The sequence below is a fragment of the Aricia agestis genome, chromosome 17 (genome assembly GCF_905147365.1).
Source record: "Aricia agestis chromosome 17, ilAriAges1.1, whole genome shotgun sequence".
Classification (NCBI taxonomy): Eukaryota; Metazoa; Arthropoda; class Insecta; order Lepidoptera; family Lycaenidae; genus Aricia; species Aricia agestis.
The window spans coordinates 3470619-3488544 of record NC_056422.1 but is presented as its reverse complement, the minus strand read 5'-3'; the positions used below and the strand labels follow the sequence as shown (position 1 = coordinate 3488544).

At 37.3% G+C, this 17926-nt stretch overlaps 1 protein-coding gene across 1 annotated transcript; it reads right to left on the bottom strand.

The window, feature by feature from the left end:
• Nucleotides 1-666: 666 nt before the first annotated feature.
• On the bottom strand, nucleotides 667-17926 carry LOC121735292. Its single transcript, XM_042126068.1, has 6 exons — nucleotides 17134-17926; nucleotides 3483-3650; nucleotides 2944-3049; nucleotides 1899-2070; nucleotides 1321-1383; nucleotides 667-978 (listed from the first exon to the last, which is right to left on the bottom strand). Exons 1-6 carry the CDS (start codon nucleotides 17753-17755, stop codon nucleotides 901-903), a joined length of 1209 nt encoding a protein of 402 aa, XP_041982002.1. The 5' UTR covers nucleotides 17756-17926; the 3' UTR covers nucleotides 667-900.

Here is a 17926-nt window from a genome sequence, read left to right as displayed (position 1 = left end):
CCTCCCTCCTTCCCACACTGCCTATGCGTACACTCGCATGCAAGAACCTGCAAACACCACCACCACACAAGCAATAATGTTGGCAAATCCGTGCAAGGCCCCTCACCACCATGCAGGTTGAAAACCTTGACGCACGTTTCGCCCCAACACCGGAGCATCCTCAGGATGTGGACTCTACGAACAACGTAGAGTCCACATCCTGAGGAAACGCGTGTTGGGGCGAAACGCGATGGAACTCTCTTTTCCCATAGATTCTAGTAATGCATTAAACCACAGCAAATTTCAAGCTTGATCAAGCTTAGCAGCACATAAAGGGATACTTATAATAATATGAGTATCTATGACATACTTTTCATCATTAGCATAATCATGGAAAATTATATTATTTCTATTTTGAAAATAGAGTAACACACAAGGCAGACTTTTTATTCCTTAAACTTAAAATATATTAATCTTTAAAAACAAATTATTATATACGGTCTACGACCTACGTTTAGATTCAATAACTATCAGCAATCATTATTAATCTCAAAATACTTTAGTAGATTACAATTTACAAACTAAATGTATAAAGCTTTTTCCCGGATTTTCTTATACTTATTTACATTTTTGAGCAATAATAAAAAATAGATATTAAACATACATTAAACTTAAATTTTATTAAGTATAATAAACACAGCTTATTAAATTACTTATTAACAATATTTCTTACAGTTCCTAATATTTATGTTTTTAAATCATATTAAAATTATTATTTTTGTACTACATCCTAAAGTCTTTCAAAGTATTTAATTGTATATTTTCTATGTTTAAACTTATATAAATAACATTAATTATTTGTAGATCGTCGTTCTTAAAAGCAGAGAGCCCGCACATCATGTTTTTTTGACCTAAACTCGTTCAGGCGAAGGTGACAAGAGGCGCAGGGGACTCCCATTCCTCCGTATTGTCGTCATCAGATTCTTCGGCAAAGTTCACCTGAAAAAAGTCGATTTTCGTTAAAAACTAGCATCATAATTCAAGTGATAGCGTGTCGTTCTGTTTGTTATTTTAATTTAAGCCACTGAACTAATTTCAATGTAATTTGGTATGAAGCTACAATGAGACTGGACATACAATTAAAAGAAATACGATGGTTTTGAAAAGACATTGGATCACAGAAAAATGTAGAGTTAATTGCTCGATAAATTAATTTCAACTTGTTTTTAGTATTCGTCGTGATGTCTTTTTTATAGAGTCTATTAGATTACAGAATTTAGATGAATTACATTTCAGAACTAGTTAATTTAAAGGAAGACAAGTATTTTAAAGTTTCCGTACCCATGGATTCACCACATGTTTGCTGCCGGAGTTCAGGGAACACGCCTGGTTCGCTTGCCAGGCCTGGAAAATAAAACCTTCTATATTTCTTGCGGGACCATGACTCGCACTCAACCTATTTCGTGAGCATTTGCTAATGAAATAGTTAGGTCCTCGCATTGCAGTTTAGTTTGCTAGGTTAAAGTTTTTGTTACTATTCATAGTGAATAAGTTAGGGATAATCTGCATAGAATAGTGGCCAGTGCCGAGTATTTTTAATGAGACTAGGCCACTTTATTTCCGCCGCACCGCCACGTACATGTACGTTATCCATTGACATAAGAAACAGACTGTAATCTGTAGGGCATTTAGGGAGATCGCAGACGGCACACTTTTTGTGTGATCGAGTATGCGGCGCACATACAATCGGCTCTCTCTTATGGACGCTGCCGCCCCTAGGCAGTGCCCTATTCATAAATCCAGGGCTGAATATTGCTGTCAATAGAAACAACTTTCTTATCATGTCACGAAGGCCAAGTTCAAAACCGTCATTGCAACTTATCCTGGCAAAAAACACGCACTCAGCCTGTTCCACTTACCTGGTAAGCATCATTGAAAGCGTGCGCAAGGGACAGCGCTAGTGCTCTAGCCTGCTTCCTCCTCTCGCAGACGAAGACGTGGACCACGTGGCACTCTTCATTGCCCACCGTCTTCCCTTCCACCACGGCGAAGACGCGCGCGTTGGCCGCGTCCGCTGAGCAGTAGGAGATCCTGCAAGATAGAGGGTGTAAGAATCGGAACACGGAGAAAAAATTGAGATTTGAAAATAGAATATTGCTTATCTGCAATAATTAACAAAGTTTCAGAAAGGAGTGTCAAATTGTCTGACTTCCATTTTCAAATCATTTTCAAAGCTTAGAATTTTTTTTCGTTTCCAGTCCCTGATTTTTGCTGGCGTTCCAGATTCGAAATCTTTTAACTTTGCCTCAGGAACACTCCTCACTTTTAGCCTTTAGGGTAGAGTCTGGTCTCAAAGTTTGTCAGTCCAACTATCGATTTACACAGAAGTTACAGTGGTAGTTGAGCGCCTCCGTGGTCTAGTGGTATAGAGCGCGGCTCTTGACTCGGAGGTCGTGGGTTCGATTCCCGCGTTGGAAACATGTTATTTCCAAGTTTGGTTAGGACAATGCAGGCTGATCACCTGATTGTCTGACAAGTAAGATGATCCATGCGTCGGATGGGCATGTAAAAAGTCGGTCCTGCGCCTGATCTCTCGCCAGTCGTGTCGTTCGTCCGTCCCACTGGGTTATGAGAGTAAAGGAATAGAGAGTGCTCTTGTGTACTGCGCACACACTTGGGCACTATAAAATTACTCCTGCGTAGCTGGCCTGGTTTCAATGAAACCGGCCACCGTCACCGAAACCGGTGTGGGAGCTATTATTATTATTACAGTGGTAGAAATGTGATAAAAAATATGGGACGGTGGCGGAAGATGTAGTAGGTACAGCTGCTACACGCATTCAGATGTAACTTTGGTCTTGTTGACAAAAAGCTCTGAATTTTCGGTATTCCATTTGGTGGGCTATCTTGCCCAATCGTTCTATACTAAAGGGCCTATCTTGCCCCCAATTAAGATTTACCCACCTGTAAATGGACACACTGAGCACGTTGTCATTGGTCTCGGCATCTGACACCAGCACTCCTTTCGCGCTGATGTCCAAGTTCACCTTCTGGAGTTTCCGGTTCAAAGCTGGAAACATGTTTTACGTTAAAGCTGTCAAATTATGGTGTATGTTTTCTTAAACGTGGTTTTGTTTAAAAATTTGTTACGCCTATTAATTTGTTGTTGTTTTTGTAGTAGTAAGTAATGACGCATATTACGTGCCTACTACCTATAGATGGTAAACACGCCTGATACATCGCTAAATGCATATAAGCACCATAGGAGTACTCTTATGGTAGTGGGGCGAGCCTGAATGTTATACAAACGTTGATACCTCAGAGGCCCTTACTTCAATACGCCTGATATATCGCTAAACGCTTACTCCTAGCAGTATGCATAATGCAGCGCGCAGCGGAAACACGCTGGACGGGCGCGGCGTATCGCACGTCGCGATCAGCCACGCGTAACGCACGCCACTCGTCACCAGTCTCGAACGCCTCATATATCGCTAAACGCTTACTCTTAGCAGTGTGCAGCGCAGAGCGGACAGCGGTAGCTGTGGCGGGCGCGGAGGACGCACGCTCGACGGGTGCGGCGCCGGCATACCGCACGTCGCAGTCAGCCGCCACGCGCGCCGTACGCCACCAGTCTCCCTCGCACTCCGCTAGCGCCCACTCTTCGCTGAGTTCTGGAATGTCATTATAGTTTAGCAACTAGGATTTCGATTATATAAGGTCATTCTTTGCTTGCAAAGATAGTTGCATGGCGTATTTCTTTGAAATATTAATACACCGTACAGTGCTCCCATAGATCGAGGCCGGTCGCGGTGCCTCATATATATCGACTGCGTCTCATAGGTGCCGTTTAGATTCACTATTTACATTAGGTACATGCCCACTGATGACTGAAGAACATAAGTCACCACTTATTTTTGTATTTAAAAAGTCAAAAGACTGGGCTAGCAATTTGTTTAGCGATAAAATCATGATTTCAGGAGTTCAGGACCAAAGTGGCTAAAGAATAAAGATTTTCTTAGCCAAAATCGATACTTATTAACAAAATACCCTCCCTCCTACAGCATAGAAAGAGACTAAGGCCCGTATTTTTGGTCAGTACTCTGCATCTCGGTCTTAAGACACGGTTCAGGCTCTATGATTAGTTGGCTGTCAAAATTTGGACCAATCACAGAGCCGAACCGCGTCTTAAAACCGGGTCGCATCTTAAGTACTGACCAAAAAACCGGGCCTAATGCCTGTTTTCACCAGCGGTCCCCTAACGCTAAGTGTTCCCTAGCGATCTTTGCGGGTCAAATATCTCTTAAAACAAACACATTTAAAAAAAAGTAATGTTTTGCAAAAGTTCTTACGCCCTAAGGACGAACGTGACACACAAAAATTCGTGAAATTTTGAAGGATATGTTCCCTTAATGGCTGCTAGGGGACCACTTAGCGTTAGAAGGCGGTTGGTGAAAACAGGCATAAGAGTCTTTCTCTTTCGCGTATAATTGCATGCGGGCTTCGAAAGCGCTATAGCTGCGCAAGCGCATAATCGATAAGGAAGTGTACCAAACTGCGCAGTAAACACTTGTTTAGTCTTCCCCGTCTCCCGTCATCTGGTGATAAGGCCGATTATGCCGACCCGCCGCCCGACAGTCTGTCTGACCTACATTCACTTAGATAATAATCTGATCTAATTAAACGTTTTTGGGTGTTCACACTTGAAGTTTGAGCACATTGTAACGGCCGCATTTTTTGTTCAAATTTTGTGACCTACTAGATGACGCCCGCAACTCCGTTGGAACCGTACATTTTTTCGGGATAAAAAGTATCCTATGTCCTTTCTCGGGACTCAAAATATCTCCATGCCAAATTTGAGCAAAATCGGTTTAGCGGTTTGATCGTAAAGAGGTAGCAGACAGACAGATAGACACACTTTCGCATTTATAATATTGGTATGGAAGTATGGATAGCGTACACACACACAAAACTTGTAAGTATAGAAAATGCAGCCAGCTGCGCCACGGCCCACGTCGCAATGTGCGCGTAGCTTTTTAACCGACTTCCATAAAACGAGGAGGTTATATATTCGGCTGTGGATATATATTTTTTTTTGTATGTTCGACCACTACTCCGCCGTTTGTGAACCGATTTTCAAAATTTTTATTTTGTTTTATTAGGTTTCACTCCAATTTGGTCCCATTTTCACAAAAGTGGTGATCTGATGATGGGATCCATGAGTAATCAAGGGAACTCCTCAAAATTTATATGGAAACATATGGTCATTTTGGTTTTATGAGAAGCATCATAAGCATATGCTACCAAAACGCAAGATTTTGCACCAAGGTATACTATGGTTCCGAAGATACTAAGAGAACTCCGGATTCCTTATAGATACAAGTTTGGGGGTTTAGGCGTTGTTTTAAGAACTGAAAGTATATGCTACTATGCAAATTACATTCATCATCATCATCACTACCATGTCAGGGTCACCAATGTCACAACTCACATGGTTGTATATGGATACAATATACACACAACACCATAAAATATCCTTATTTATTTGGTATATTTCAAAGCGATTTTAATATAAAAAATATACTTAATGTTGTTTCAAAATACATACACTAATAAAACAATATTTGCGTGCACTTTTTCCACTATATTATATTATAATATAGTGGAAAAAGTGCACGCAAATATTGTTTTATTAGTGTTCAACATGCATTTCCACCGAGAACCAACGGTACAATCAATTACATATATCAAAATACATATTATTTCAAGTACCACAAAATTGAACATAAGTAACAAATTTACCCTTTACTCCAGAGCGTAAGGCACACATTTGGGTTGGACTGAAGGAAAAGGGGCACTATGGAAAAATACTTAGAAAAATTTTTCATCAAAATTTTAACCTCTTATAACCACCCCTTTTGAATACACCAATCGATAGGGGGCGCCAAGGGGAATAAGAAAGCTCAAATAAACTTTTCTCAAAAATCAACCCCCGGCCAGATACAGGCCGATATACGAACCTCGTTAGTATGGCGAAAATAAATTAAATTTTGACGACAAAAATACAACCCCCTATGACCACCCCTTTTTATTATAACAATCGATAGGGGGCGCTAAGGGAAGCAAAAAAGCTCAGATAAACTTTTCTCAAAAATCAACCCGTGTCGAATGACAGGCCGAAATGTGGCCCTTGTTAGTATGGCGAAAATACTTAGAAAAATTTGGCTAAGGTTTAGGAACCTACGTCAATTAAATGTTGGTGACATGGGTTAAGGAGAATTGTTTTGGGTGAGAAAAACTCCTACTTACCGTTTCCACCGCCAGTAAACTCTCCGTTTAGAAGACATTCGCATTTGAGATTTTCGTAATCTTCAGATAAGATCATCTGTTTTCTAATGTTTACGAAGTATTTTTAAGGCATCTCAAGGCTGTGATGAGTGGGTCTTACTTAACTACTCAGCCACGGATACCGAAGAGAGGGGGGGGGGGGGGGGGGGGGCGGGGTGGGCAGCCCCCCTAAAAGGGGGGTTCGGGGGGGTTAGGTTAGGTTGGAACTCAGACCACAACACCCAGATATAGGAGCCCCGCGTAGCGGGGCTCCGTCGACTTTCTTTTGTAGTAGTTTGTCAAATAAACTGGGGTAGGTTTGTAAACATTTACCAAGATTAGGATAAGTAGTAGGGGTTGAAGTATTTTCTTACGCGATGGTTAGTAGGTAACTAAAAAGAGTGAAATTATTATTTTTAACAAAAAATTAAAACCGACTTCCAAGGTAAAAACAATAATAACATCCTTATAATATGAACTAAAAAGTATTAAATATTTTTTCCTATCTAATAGTGCCTTTTTCCGAATTCGGCTAAACCTCAACTATTTCTGTACTCAATCTTCATAATTTTGAAGTCGGTGCCAGTTGCAAAAGTTTCAAATATTCTGTCAGAGAACTAAAGAATCAGCTATCTGGTACCGACTTCAAAATGATGAAGATTGAGTACAGAAATAGTTTTATTTAATACTTTTTAGTTCATATTATAAGGATGTTATTATTGTTTTTACCTTGGAAGTCAGTTTTAATTTTTTGTTAAAAATAATAAGCTTATTTACTCACTCTGTGCTTAGCTTACTGCTGCTGCCGCAGCACGCTCGCTTCGCTCGCTCGGCTCCCTCTGTGTTGTGGTCTAAGTTCTAACCTAACCTAACCTACTTTTGGACTTTCTGGACTTTTGGACTTTCCCCGTCCCCCCGCTTCGGTATCCGTGGTAAGTAGGCCTTCTGTTAAGTCTTTATTAACTGTTCCTATACTGCAGTGAAGGAACTTGAAACCGCACGGCAAAATATTATTTGTGTGAAAACTGAAAACGGAGAATCGCACTGCGCAGCACCAGCTCATAGAACGAACGCGATAGCCGATATTTTGTGTCGACAAAGGGCCATCCATAAAGTAACCACCTAAGGGGGGGTCGACGAAGTGTGACATGAGTGACAAGGAGGGGGTTTCCTAAGTTTTGTGACACCACATTTTAAATTCAATAAATTGAATAGTGAAAATATTGAGGTGGTTATAATTTTTAAATGTGTCGTCACACTAGGGTCTCACAAATGTGACCACAAGAGGGGGAGGGGAGTGTCGCTGCTGCGTAGTGAATAGTCATGCCTAGTGTTGAGGCATGACTACGCAGTAGAGTATAATAGAACAATGACACATTCACACCACATAAGCTTTGTCCACATTGTGCCTTTTTCCGTTCATCAAGGGCATGCCTTATAGCGCTGTCAACAGCGAACGTGAGGCATGCCCGGAACGCGCGTTGAAATCGTAGCGCGCGCTATTACACTTTTCTTTCAACGCGGGTGGCTTTTGACGCGCGTCACGGGCATGCCACACCTTCGCTGTTGACTGCGCTATAACGCATGCCCTTGTTGAACAAAAAAAAGCACAATGTGGACAAAGCTTACCTGCATTTTGATCATATGTATAGAACTATTGCCTTATTATATCTTAATGTATTTTAAATCGCCCATTTTAATTATTTTAAATTACACACTTACTTACATTTAAGATTGATTCATGATGAAGTACTAATGTGTGCGCTTTCTAAACTGCTGGTGCGACAAGTTCTGTGCCTGAGGCCATATTAATCATGTGATATTTATCTACCTCCCCATGTTGATGGACCAATACAAGCGATTATGAACATGTAGAAGAACATAGGAAGAATTCGTCTATGATTGGCCATGGCCATGTTTATTATATTAGCAATCATGGTAGGGCAAGAGCCCGAGCGTCACGAGTTTCCACATACAAAACTGAAAAAAAAATTTGGTCTTTCAGCGCTGCTACTTTCACAGTGAACTCTCTACAAGGAACACGTCGTACACACCCTAAAGTAATTATCGCTTGTTTTTGTTACACCCTATATAACCGTCTTTATAGAGCAAAACATGGTCGCGTCTGTCTGAGAGACGCTTTAATTGTGATCTGTCGGCTGAGTTTGACGTAAGAGCCAGTCCTCACGGCGCGTTGCGTCAGCGTTGCGTCGACACAGCGCTGCCGTTGCGTTGTTTTACATACAAATAACCAAGGTCCTCACATGGCGCGCTGCGTCGTCGCAAAGCACACACGACGGACAGCGGACCCCGAGACGAAGTGGGAAGGGGTGTTGACGTTAAGCCTGCTTCGTAATAACGCTGCGATGACGCAGCGCCCGTGTGGCCGGCTATGCGTCAAACGGCAGCACTGCGTCGACGCAACGCGCCTGTGTGAACTGGCTCTAACCCGATCAAACTACGCGCGTAGGTCCCCCATCTGCCTAGGAATCAACTTCCCTGATAGTACCAATGCGCAGTGCGCACGAGTATTAATTCCTTTATCCTACCCGTGTAAAAATAGTCTATTGTTATCAGTATGTTTTCACTGCGCACTAGTTAAATTATTATACTGTTATGAGTATTTCACTACGCATGATCTATATAGGATCATTCCTAGTTTTCCTACCGGTAGGAACATAGTCTATTGTTAGTTATTAATTATTATACTTTATCAGTGAATTCCGCGTTGTAGTATGAACATAAACTACTGTATAATACTGTTATTATCAGTATTCCTGTAAATCTAGTGCATTACCCTATGTAGGCGGGTTAGAGGCTGACCCACGATAGCTGGTCGGGTTACGTCGGCCCAGACCTCATTCGTTTATCTATGTATTAATAACTATTTGATAGTAACATAGAGCGTACTACTATTGTAATGCGTTTCAATTTTAACCGACTTAAAAAGGAGGTCACAACTGTCAATATTTTTTGGTCTACAAAATTAAATTTGACAGACCTCCAAAACATGTTTGTTTGTTTCTGAGTCTAAGGCTGCGTTACCATTAAGTCGCTAGTAGTGCGGCAGCAGCGCGACTTCTATACCAAAGAGAGTCGCGCGGCTGTCGCGCTTCTCTTTAACCGACTTCCAAAAAACGAGGAGGATAAATGTTCGGCTGTGGATATTTTTTTTAGTATCGAAGTTGCGCTGCTGCCGCACTCCTGGCGACCTAATGTGAAGGCACCCTACATATTCACTACTAAAAACTATAACATTGTGCTCTCCAAAACGCAAACTACCTACTTTTACATCATCTATATATATGTCGTAGGATGATTTGATAAATCCGTGTTTTCGCGAAATCGCTAGAATTTTCGCGAAAATTCGATTTATCAAATCATCCTACGATGTCGTAGGATCGCTAGAATTTTCGCGAAAATTCGATTTATCAAATCATCCTACGATGTCGTAGGATGATTTGATAAATCGAATTTTCGCGAAAATTCTAGGGATTTCGCGAAAACACGGATTTATCAAATCATCCTACGATATATATAAAAATGGATTTTCAATTGTGTTAGTAAAGCTAAAAACTCGAAAACGGCTGAACGGATTGAGCTAAATTTAGTCTTAAAATATTCGTAGAAGTCCAGGGAAGGTTTTAATGTGACACGAAGTTCACTGGGACAGCTAGTTAAAGATAAAATTTAACATAGCTTTTAGCACAGTATTTATATTGGACATAATATAACGATACTTTACGAAATGAACGATTTCCACGAGACCCGATATTGCGCATTAAACAGGGTGCAAAACTAAACATTAGGTATCATTAGGAGAGTCTATTTAACCAAAAATAGGGTGTTAATTTTTACAATAACATATTTTATACCACTCAAAAATTAAAATCGTTGCAGAACGGTCACTTCGCGGTGGTGGGTAGAGCGGGGGTGGCGCGGGGGGTGAAGCGCGCGCGAGGGGCACATCACGCGCAGGAGACGCGTAGTGTCCAATGTCCATTAATTGTGGTGTTTTTAGGATAACTTTCAGAAGCTATTTCTCAGCATTTTAGTACTGAGTGATTATAAAAGAAAAAAATAGGTACGTGTATTTTTATTTTTAACAAGGATCAATATATCGAAATTTGGCTGGAAGGTTTAATTGCAACCTGTATAAGTGCCTACAGTCGCACTCAAAGACGCGTATAATATAACGGTAGTCAGCAACTTAATAATATCTTTAATTCAATGTAGAGTCTGTAAGGATAGTATATTAGATCATGTCAAAATGTCTTTATTATATTAAAATTAAGTTATCGTTTAATTTCCTGAGAGCAACAGCAAATGTTTTAAGAGGAGTCCACACCGCCCTTTTTTCCATACAAACGCTGTCCCCTGTTTCCTCCCTAAATAATGCAAGTAGAGTTATAATTTTTTTCCTTAATATCTACGGCCACTAATACAATGTCCCTTTCTGTTGTTTTCTTTTTTTTCATAATTTTATTATTAAATAAGATATGAACGTTCAAAAGCCCAAAAAAATGGCCATATTTTCCGCTGTGTTCAAACATCCAGAAAACAGATTTGGCTAGATTATAATAAAAAAAAAACATAGGAACACAGCTCAAGCCTTTCTTTAATCTTTAATGAAAAAAGTACTTAAATCGGTTAAGTTTTAGAGAAGGAATCAGGGGACAACGAATCGTTGATTTTCTGCAGTTGTCTCTATCGCGTTCTGCGGTATAGGCTTGAGGTAAGGGAGACAGCTATAGATATTACACGTACTTTTTTTCATTTCTCTAACCCCTGGTGTATCCTCTTAAGCACGTTTAAGATAAAGGTTCTTTATTCCTAGGAAGTAAAGTATACTACGTATGCGGTGAAAAGATAAGTCCTATAATGGCCGTCTTAATTGTTCTATTAACCTGTCTAGATAAACTGGCCGCTAGAAAGTAGATAGTAACTGCGTTTTTCTTACATGCCTCTTAAAGTTGTCCACGACAACTTGGGATTCTTTCTAACAGTAAATTCTTAGACTACGAAGGCAATTATTACTACGCGACAAAAACAGGATACAAAAGTAATAAATTTAAATTTGGAACCGGAAATGCATCTACGAAAAATATAATATCAAAAAAATTGGTACACTGTATAGTTCCTACCAAGTTCTTACTAAGTACTTCTTTTCTTTTACAATCTGATTATAATAAAATATTGTACAATATAAAAATGAATAAAGTACGTCTTTATTCATTTTTATTCGGCAACTTATTCGGAATTTTTGGCAGGCGCTTACCGTAGCGGATCTACGAAAACCGTTTGTGTAGCAGCCAAACATCTAAAATATTTAGTCAAAAGTTTTTCTCCTCGGATATTAACCCCTGACTATATTATAATTATTTTATTAATTTAATAACTATATTAATTATAATATAACGGGTAACTTTACTGCTTTTGTAAATTGTGTCTTTCCCAACTATAAAATATTTCAAATGATCAAGTCGTAAGTATATATAAATTTCGTAACTTATCTCATGGTTTGAGCCCCAATGTAAAGAGATTAAAATAAAATATGTCTTGTAAACTAGATTCATTGAAGAATTGTACCAAACGTTGTCTGCTACGGGAATGTCCCGTAGAGACGGACGAGACAACTTTTTTTCGCGAGATCCGTATACACGCGCTCTACATTTGTCACGGTGAAACCTGTACGTCGATTGTGCTAAATTATTTTAAATTAGAAAAATCTCACCTTATTAATCATGCTTTATTAATATTAAGCTTGCTTTTAAAAATATATACTTACCTATTTATATAGCACTTCATTGTATTATCCTTTAATTTACTTAGATACTTACCTACTTTAAATTTTTATTTTACCTTAAAACTCAATAAAGCTACCTTTAATAATTGATAATAATGTCATAATATTCCTAATCATGCAAAATTGTCCTATAAAAAACTGAAAGCTTAGTTATTATTGGTTATTACTACGTAGAACTTAAAAAGATTTGCATCTATTCCTATTCGTACCTCTATGTTTTTCCATATCCAACAAACTTTGAATACATCTAGGTTACCTAATTTAAAAATCAAATAATATGACAAAAGATTCTATTGTAGTTTTTATTACCCAACCTTACATTTTATAACAACAATTTTCGCAAAGCTGAACTTCGAAAAATATGTAAAAAATATCAAATAACTTTATAAATTATAATAAAAATACTTACTTTTATGCTTCGAATGATTTTTCAAAATTTTGCGTATTAGCGTCGTCATTTTGTAAAATAATAAAAAAAATACTTTTAAATTCCGAACGCGGTTTTTAAACGGGAGGCAACTTTTCCCGCGCGTTGTCTCCTGATAACTGATACAAGCTCCCTGATATGGTCATCGGTCTCACTGGAGGTCTATAGCATCGTGCTATTAAAAGTTTCTTTATTTTCTCTTTATTTATTTATCTAACAGAATTGTGATTTATGTTACAGAATGATAAACAAGCGTAAGTACTAGTCTAGACCTAGTGAAAAAACAATAACAAGTTAGTAACTATGAGTTGTTAGTAACTTAGAACATAATAGGTACCTATTATGATTATAATATTCCCGTTGCTTATAACTTAATTGTTAATAAATAAATATGTTTTGGCTTTTAATTTTAAGCAGTCGATGTCCACTATTTAAATTATAATAATATTATTCAGTTGAGAGTTGGGTTCACAACAGTTTTTTGTTTAAAATAATAATCTTGTACTGTAGATACTATCTTTATATCTCAAAACATCCTGAAAGAAGTTTCTAGATATTTTTTATTAAAACTAAAACTGCATCTCATTAGTTTTCCGAAAAATCAATTTCACCTATAACCTGCACCTGAGATACCCAGTTAATAATAAACTAGCTATGTGACCGAGCTTTGCTCGGTATTCGATAAAACACGAATAAAATATGACATTTTCTAAAAATGATTCCTAGCTAGATCGATTTATCGCCCCCGAAACTAGGTACCTACTTAAAAGTATACTTACTTACTTTTCATGAAAATCGTTGGAGCCGATTCCGAGATTCCAATTAAGTATATATAAATTTAAATACAAGAATTGCTCGTTTAAAGATATAAGATATAATTAATTAGAGCAATTTAAAATTAAGTACCTTAATAATTTTAAATGCAGCTTGCAATCCCTATACCTATATATTTTATTCAATTTTCTTTGCGGACTTAATATTAGATACGCATTAGATACGCTTTAACAATCACATCTCCCTTCTCAAACCTATTTTCCTGGTAAAAGGTAAAATTATCTGATGCAAGACATGGAAATCTGCGATCATTTCTGATGCAATGTCCATGGTCTGCGGAGCTGGTTTGCGTTCCGGGCCCCGAGTTTTTTGCCGCCAAATAATTACTGCATCTCGGGCACTGATTTGCAAGAAATAATGACTGTGTAGTGAGGTTACTTATCGATTTAAATTAATTTGCATAAATCCGTAAAGCTATGAGTAAGGAGCGTGCCATTATAGAAATTACTGTTGCTGGTAAAGCTTAGTACCTACCTACCTACCTAATAATTATCTTCTGTGAACGCACAAATTATATTTACGCCACTCTAATCCGGTCCGACTTAATTTAATTTTAGTGATTTTTGAATTCTTATATTATGTATAATGTATCAAGGTAGTAATAGTATTTAGTTATTACCTACCACTGTCTAGGACATACCTACATAGGGGATACATACATTAGTGTTATGATAAATCATAGTACTCATATTGTGTGTACTTGTGTCACAACTCACAATAATAGTCAATAGCTTATTGGTAATCAAGACCTTGCATGAAATTAAAGTACCTAATTCAATGTTTAAAAATATATATATATACAGGGTGTAACAAAAACAAGTGATAATACTTTAGGGTGTGTACGTGTTCCTTGTAGAGAGTTCACTGTGAAAGTAGCAGCGCTGAAAGACCAAATTTTTTTTTCACTTTTGTATGGGGAAACTCGTGACGCTCGGGCCCTTGCCCGAACGTGAAGGAACACGTACACACCCTAAAGTATTATCACTTATTTTTGTTACACACTGTATATATAGGTTAGGCTAACTTAAAAAAAGAGGAGGGGCTGTAGGCCGTAGCGTAGCCAAATACGAAAGAAAGTTACTTCCAAGTTCATGGGCGTACCCAGGTTCTGGGCCAGGGGGGGGCAAATTACGCAGATTGTGGGCCAGGGGGGGCAAATCAGATTTTTCTATAAGCTAGGTGTTTATAAAGAATAAAAAATTAATAATTTTTAGTTGTATTGCAAACAAATGGCAAAAATTCGTTATTTTATAGATGAAAGTACTAGATAATATACTTAGTAGGGACGTCAACATGATCCAGGGGGTGGCAGCTGCCTCCCCTCGGTACGCCCATGTCCAAGTTCCAGAAACAAAATTTTAATTAAAATCTAGTGCCTGCAAAAAGTTATGAGCAACAGCTCTGTTGCGTAACTAAGACGAAAATGATTTTATTCTAAATAGTCATTGATAAAAATATAACGATTATTAAATTTAATAATTATTTTAAATATGCTTGTACATATTCTTAAAATATCAATATAGGTAACCTACATTATAAATATACAAATACGTATTAGAGAAAACTACAGCAACAAGGAATTAAATCACAAATGATATATTTCACCTGATTAATAACACCAAATTAAATATTAACTTTTAAGTTTTATGTAATTGAAATCTACTTTTGTCAAAGTGTGCTTTGTTTAATGTTAATTATAAAAAATATTATCATAGTACCTGTGCACTAAAAACTAATCCTTTAGGAAGTTGGTTAAAATATTTTCAATTTTTTATTAGGTACGAGTAGGGTATAAAGCATAGACATTTCTACAAATAAAATCACAATAATTTCATACAATGTTATTTATTGAATAGAAATAATATTCAATTACATCTATATTCATAGAAAACTTAATTACTACTACACATCCATGTCATATAAAACTATAATATTATTTTACTAAGATTCAGTACAGTAGATTCAATAATATAATATTTACAATCCAAGAAGTGCTACGAGTATAAACTACTATTCAAAGTCCAGTCATCAAATGGCAATTTTTTTAAACAGGTCTATCGTTACTTTTCCCCAGAGCACAAAATATTGCTATCTTGGTCTGCAATGACCTCTTACAAAATAACTCCGTCCGACTCGTGATATAACAATTTCTTAACCATTACTGAATGGTAAAAAACACTTAGCAGTAAAGGTTTAAAAATAAAAATTAAACATTTATTAATTTTTGTTTTCAAACTAATTATAGACAAAGACGAAGACTTACAGAAGTTAAAAAACGAATGTAACTCTTCAATCAATAATAAAATCATAACCAAAAACTTGGGGTTTACCTTTGACATGCTTTTTACTAAACATTATATGAATAATAGCCACCAAACTTGTCATGAACATTTACAGGAAAACTGATGACAAAAATTACATAATACTTGAAACAATATTATATTTTTGTATCATCCATAAGAAACCAAATCGCTAATTGTACTTGCCAATCAATATTTTCATAGAAAATCAGAAATTGACAAGTTCTTTTAGCAGAATGGTTGTGGTGTACATAATACATAATAATATTATATAATTCAAGTAAGTATCATATATTATTTTTTATGAAAAACATAAACATTAATCTATCACATGATAAGTTTTATACATTATAGATATTTTACTACAAATAATATAAATTCATTGCCAAAATTTACAGAAAAAACCTAACAGAAATCATAAATTTAGATCATACTATTTTCGATACTATAATTGTAAAAAAAAGTAATATTATCTAGATTAATTTGTTAAAATATTAGAAGTAAATACTCTTCAGTTTTGTGATCATTATTGCATATTTAAATAAGTATAAAAATTTATACCACATTATTTATAAAGGTCTCATACAGGTCTCATTCAAAAAAAGGATCATTAAATAATGTTAAAAGTCAAATCATTGTACTTTTAACAAGATTTGTGGGACATACTTTTATGAAAAAAACTATTGCTCTACATACCTTGTTCATTAACATTACATAACTAATTTAGAATGTTAAGATGTTGATATGATGTAATAAATAACAATGACCAGTGAACATTTTGGCTTATGTAGAACTAAAGAAGTGCACATGGTTAAAAAACCATTAAAACAATTTCAATGTTTCACTGATCTGTGAATTTTTTTGTTATGTTAAACAAAATGTCTGTTGTCATATTAACAACAAAATTTAACAACTGTTAAAACCTGAACCAAACAAATAAACTTAGAAATTGATAGTTTCAGATTGTTTCACCATAATTATTATTATGCAGTTGAAGAATCATTTCATAGTAAGTTATGCAATAATGAGAATTAATGCTATTGAAATTGTGATCAATTAATTAACCATGTGCTAAGTAAACCTTCAGCTCCATTATATTGTACTTACTTTAGTCACTCTTATCTATTTAGATCACATAACACTAAAAATAAATTAATTCTCTATGTAAAACATTGTCTTTATTATAATATATTATTTTTACTTTGCCTCCTTTTTAACGATCACAGTCTTTTCTGTCGGTTTAACGGCAGGTTTCACCGTGGATCATTTCTTCTTTCTGTCCTGGGTGCACTTGGGGCAGTACCACTTACCTTTGGGTTTGATCTTGAGGTCGACGCAGGCGAAGTGGAACCACTCTATGGGGCAGTCGGGGTTGTCGCAGCCGATCATCTCGCCGTAGGACACCTGATGACACAGGCAGTAAGTGGGCTCGTTGGGGTCGACGGGCATGTCGAGCACGTCGCTGGGGTGAGCCATGCCCGCCACGGAGTCCAAGTCCGCATTCTCCTCCTGCTCCTTGTTGGCGTTGGCCGTAATCGTGGTGCCCTTTCTCGGCGTCTTCTTCTTCGCGGCGGACCTGCTGGCGGCGGCGTCGTCCTCACTGGAAGCACCTGCGCGTTTTTTCTTCCCCGTCGACGCCGCTGCTTTTTCGCCGCCCTTTAGCCTTTTTCTTCCTTTCTTGACCGTGGTGGGATTGGCCTCCTGATCCGCAGCAGCCTGCTGGACCACACGTGAACTCATAACTTTCTCTTGAATTTCGGATTCGAAGCGCGCGAGGTCAGAGTCAAGGCGACGGATATGTTTGTCCACTAATTCGTACGTCTGTATCGCGAGTTGCACTTTATCGTCCCCGTATTCTTTGGCCTTGTTGAACAACCCTTGGATAGTGTTCACCTTTTCTTTCTTTGTTTCCTCGTCCATTTTTGGTATGCTCGGAAGCAATTCGTCTGCCATAAGATCTATTGTCCTCATTAGGCCGTGCGCTCGGTCGTCGAGATCCCTCATTAATTTAAAGTTTCTCTGCAACTCTATCGGTAAATGTTGAAGGCTATCCAAATAATGCTCCAAATAAAGCGCCGAAGTCATTTTATATTATTTCTTCCACGGTTCCGAATAAATGATGCTCTTGAATTAAATTCTTCACTTGTTTTAAAATAAAACTTCTATTCTTTTACTAGTTATTAAAAACACTGTTTATATGCAATTATAACAACTTTTTCTTCACGTGAATAAACGTTGATATTTAACAAAATATGT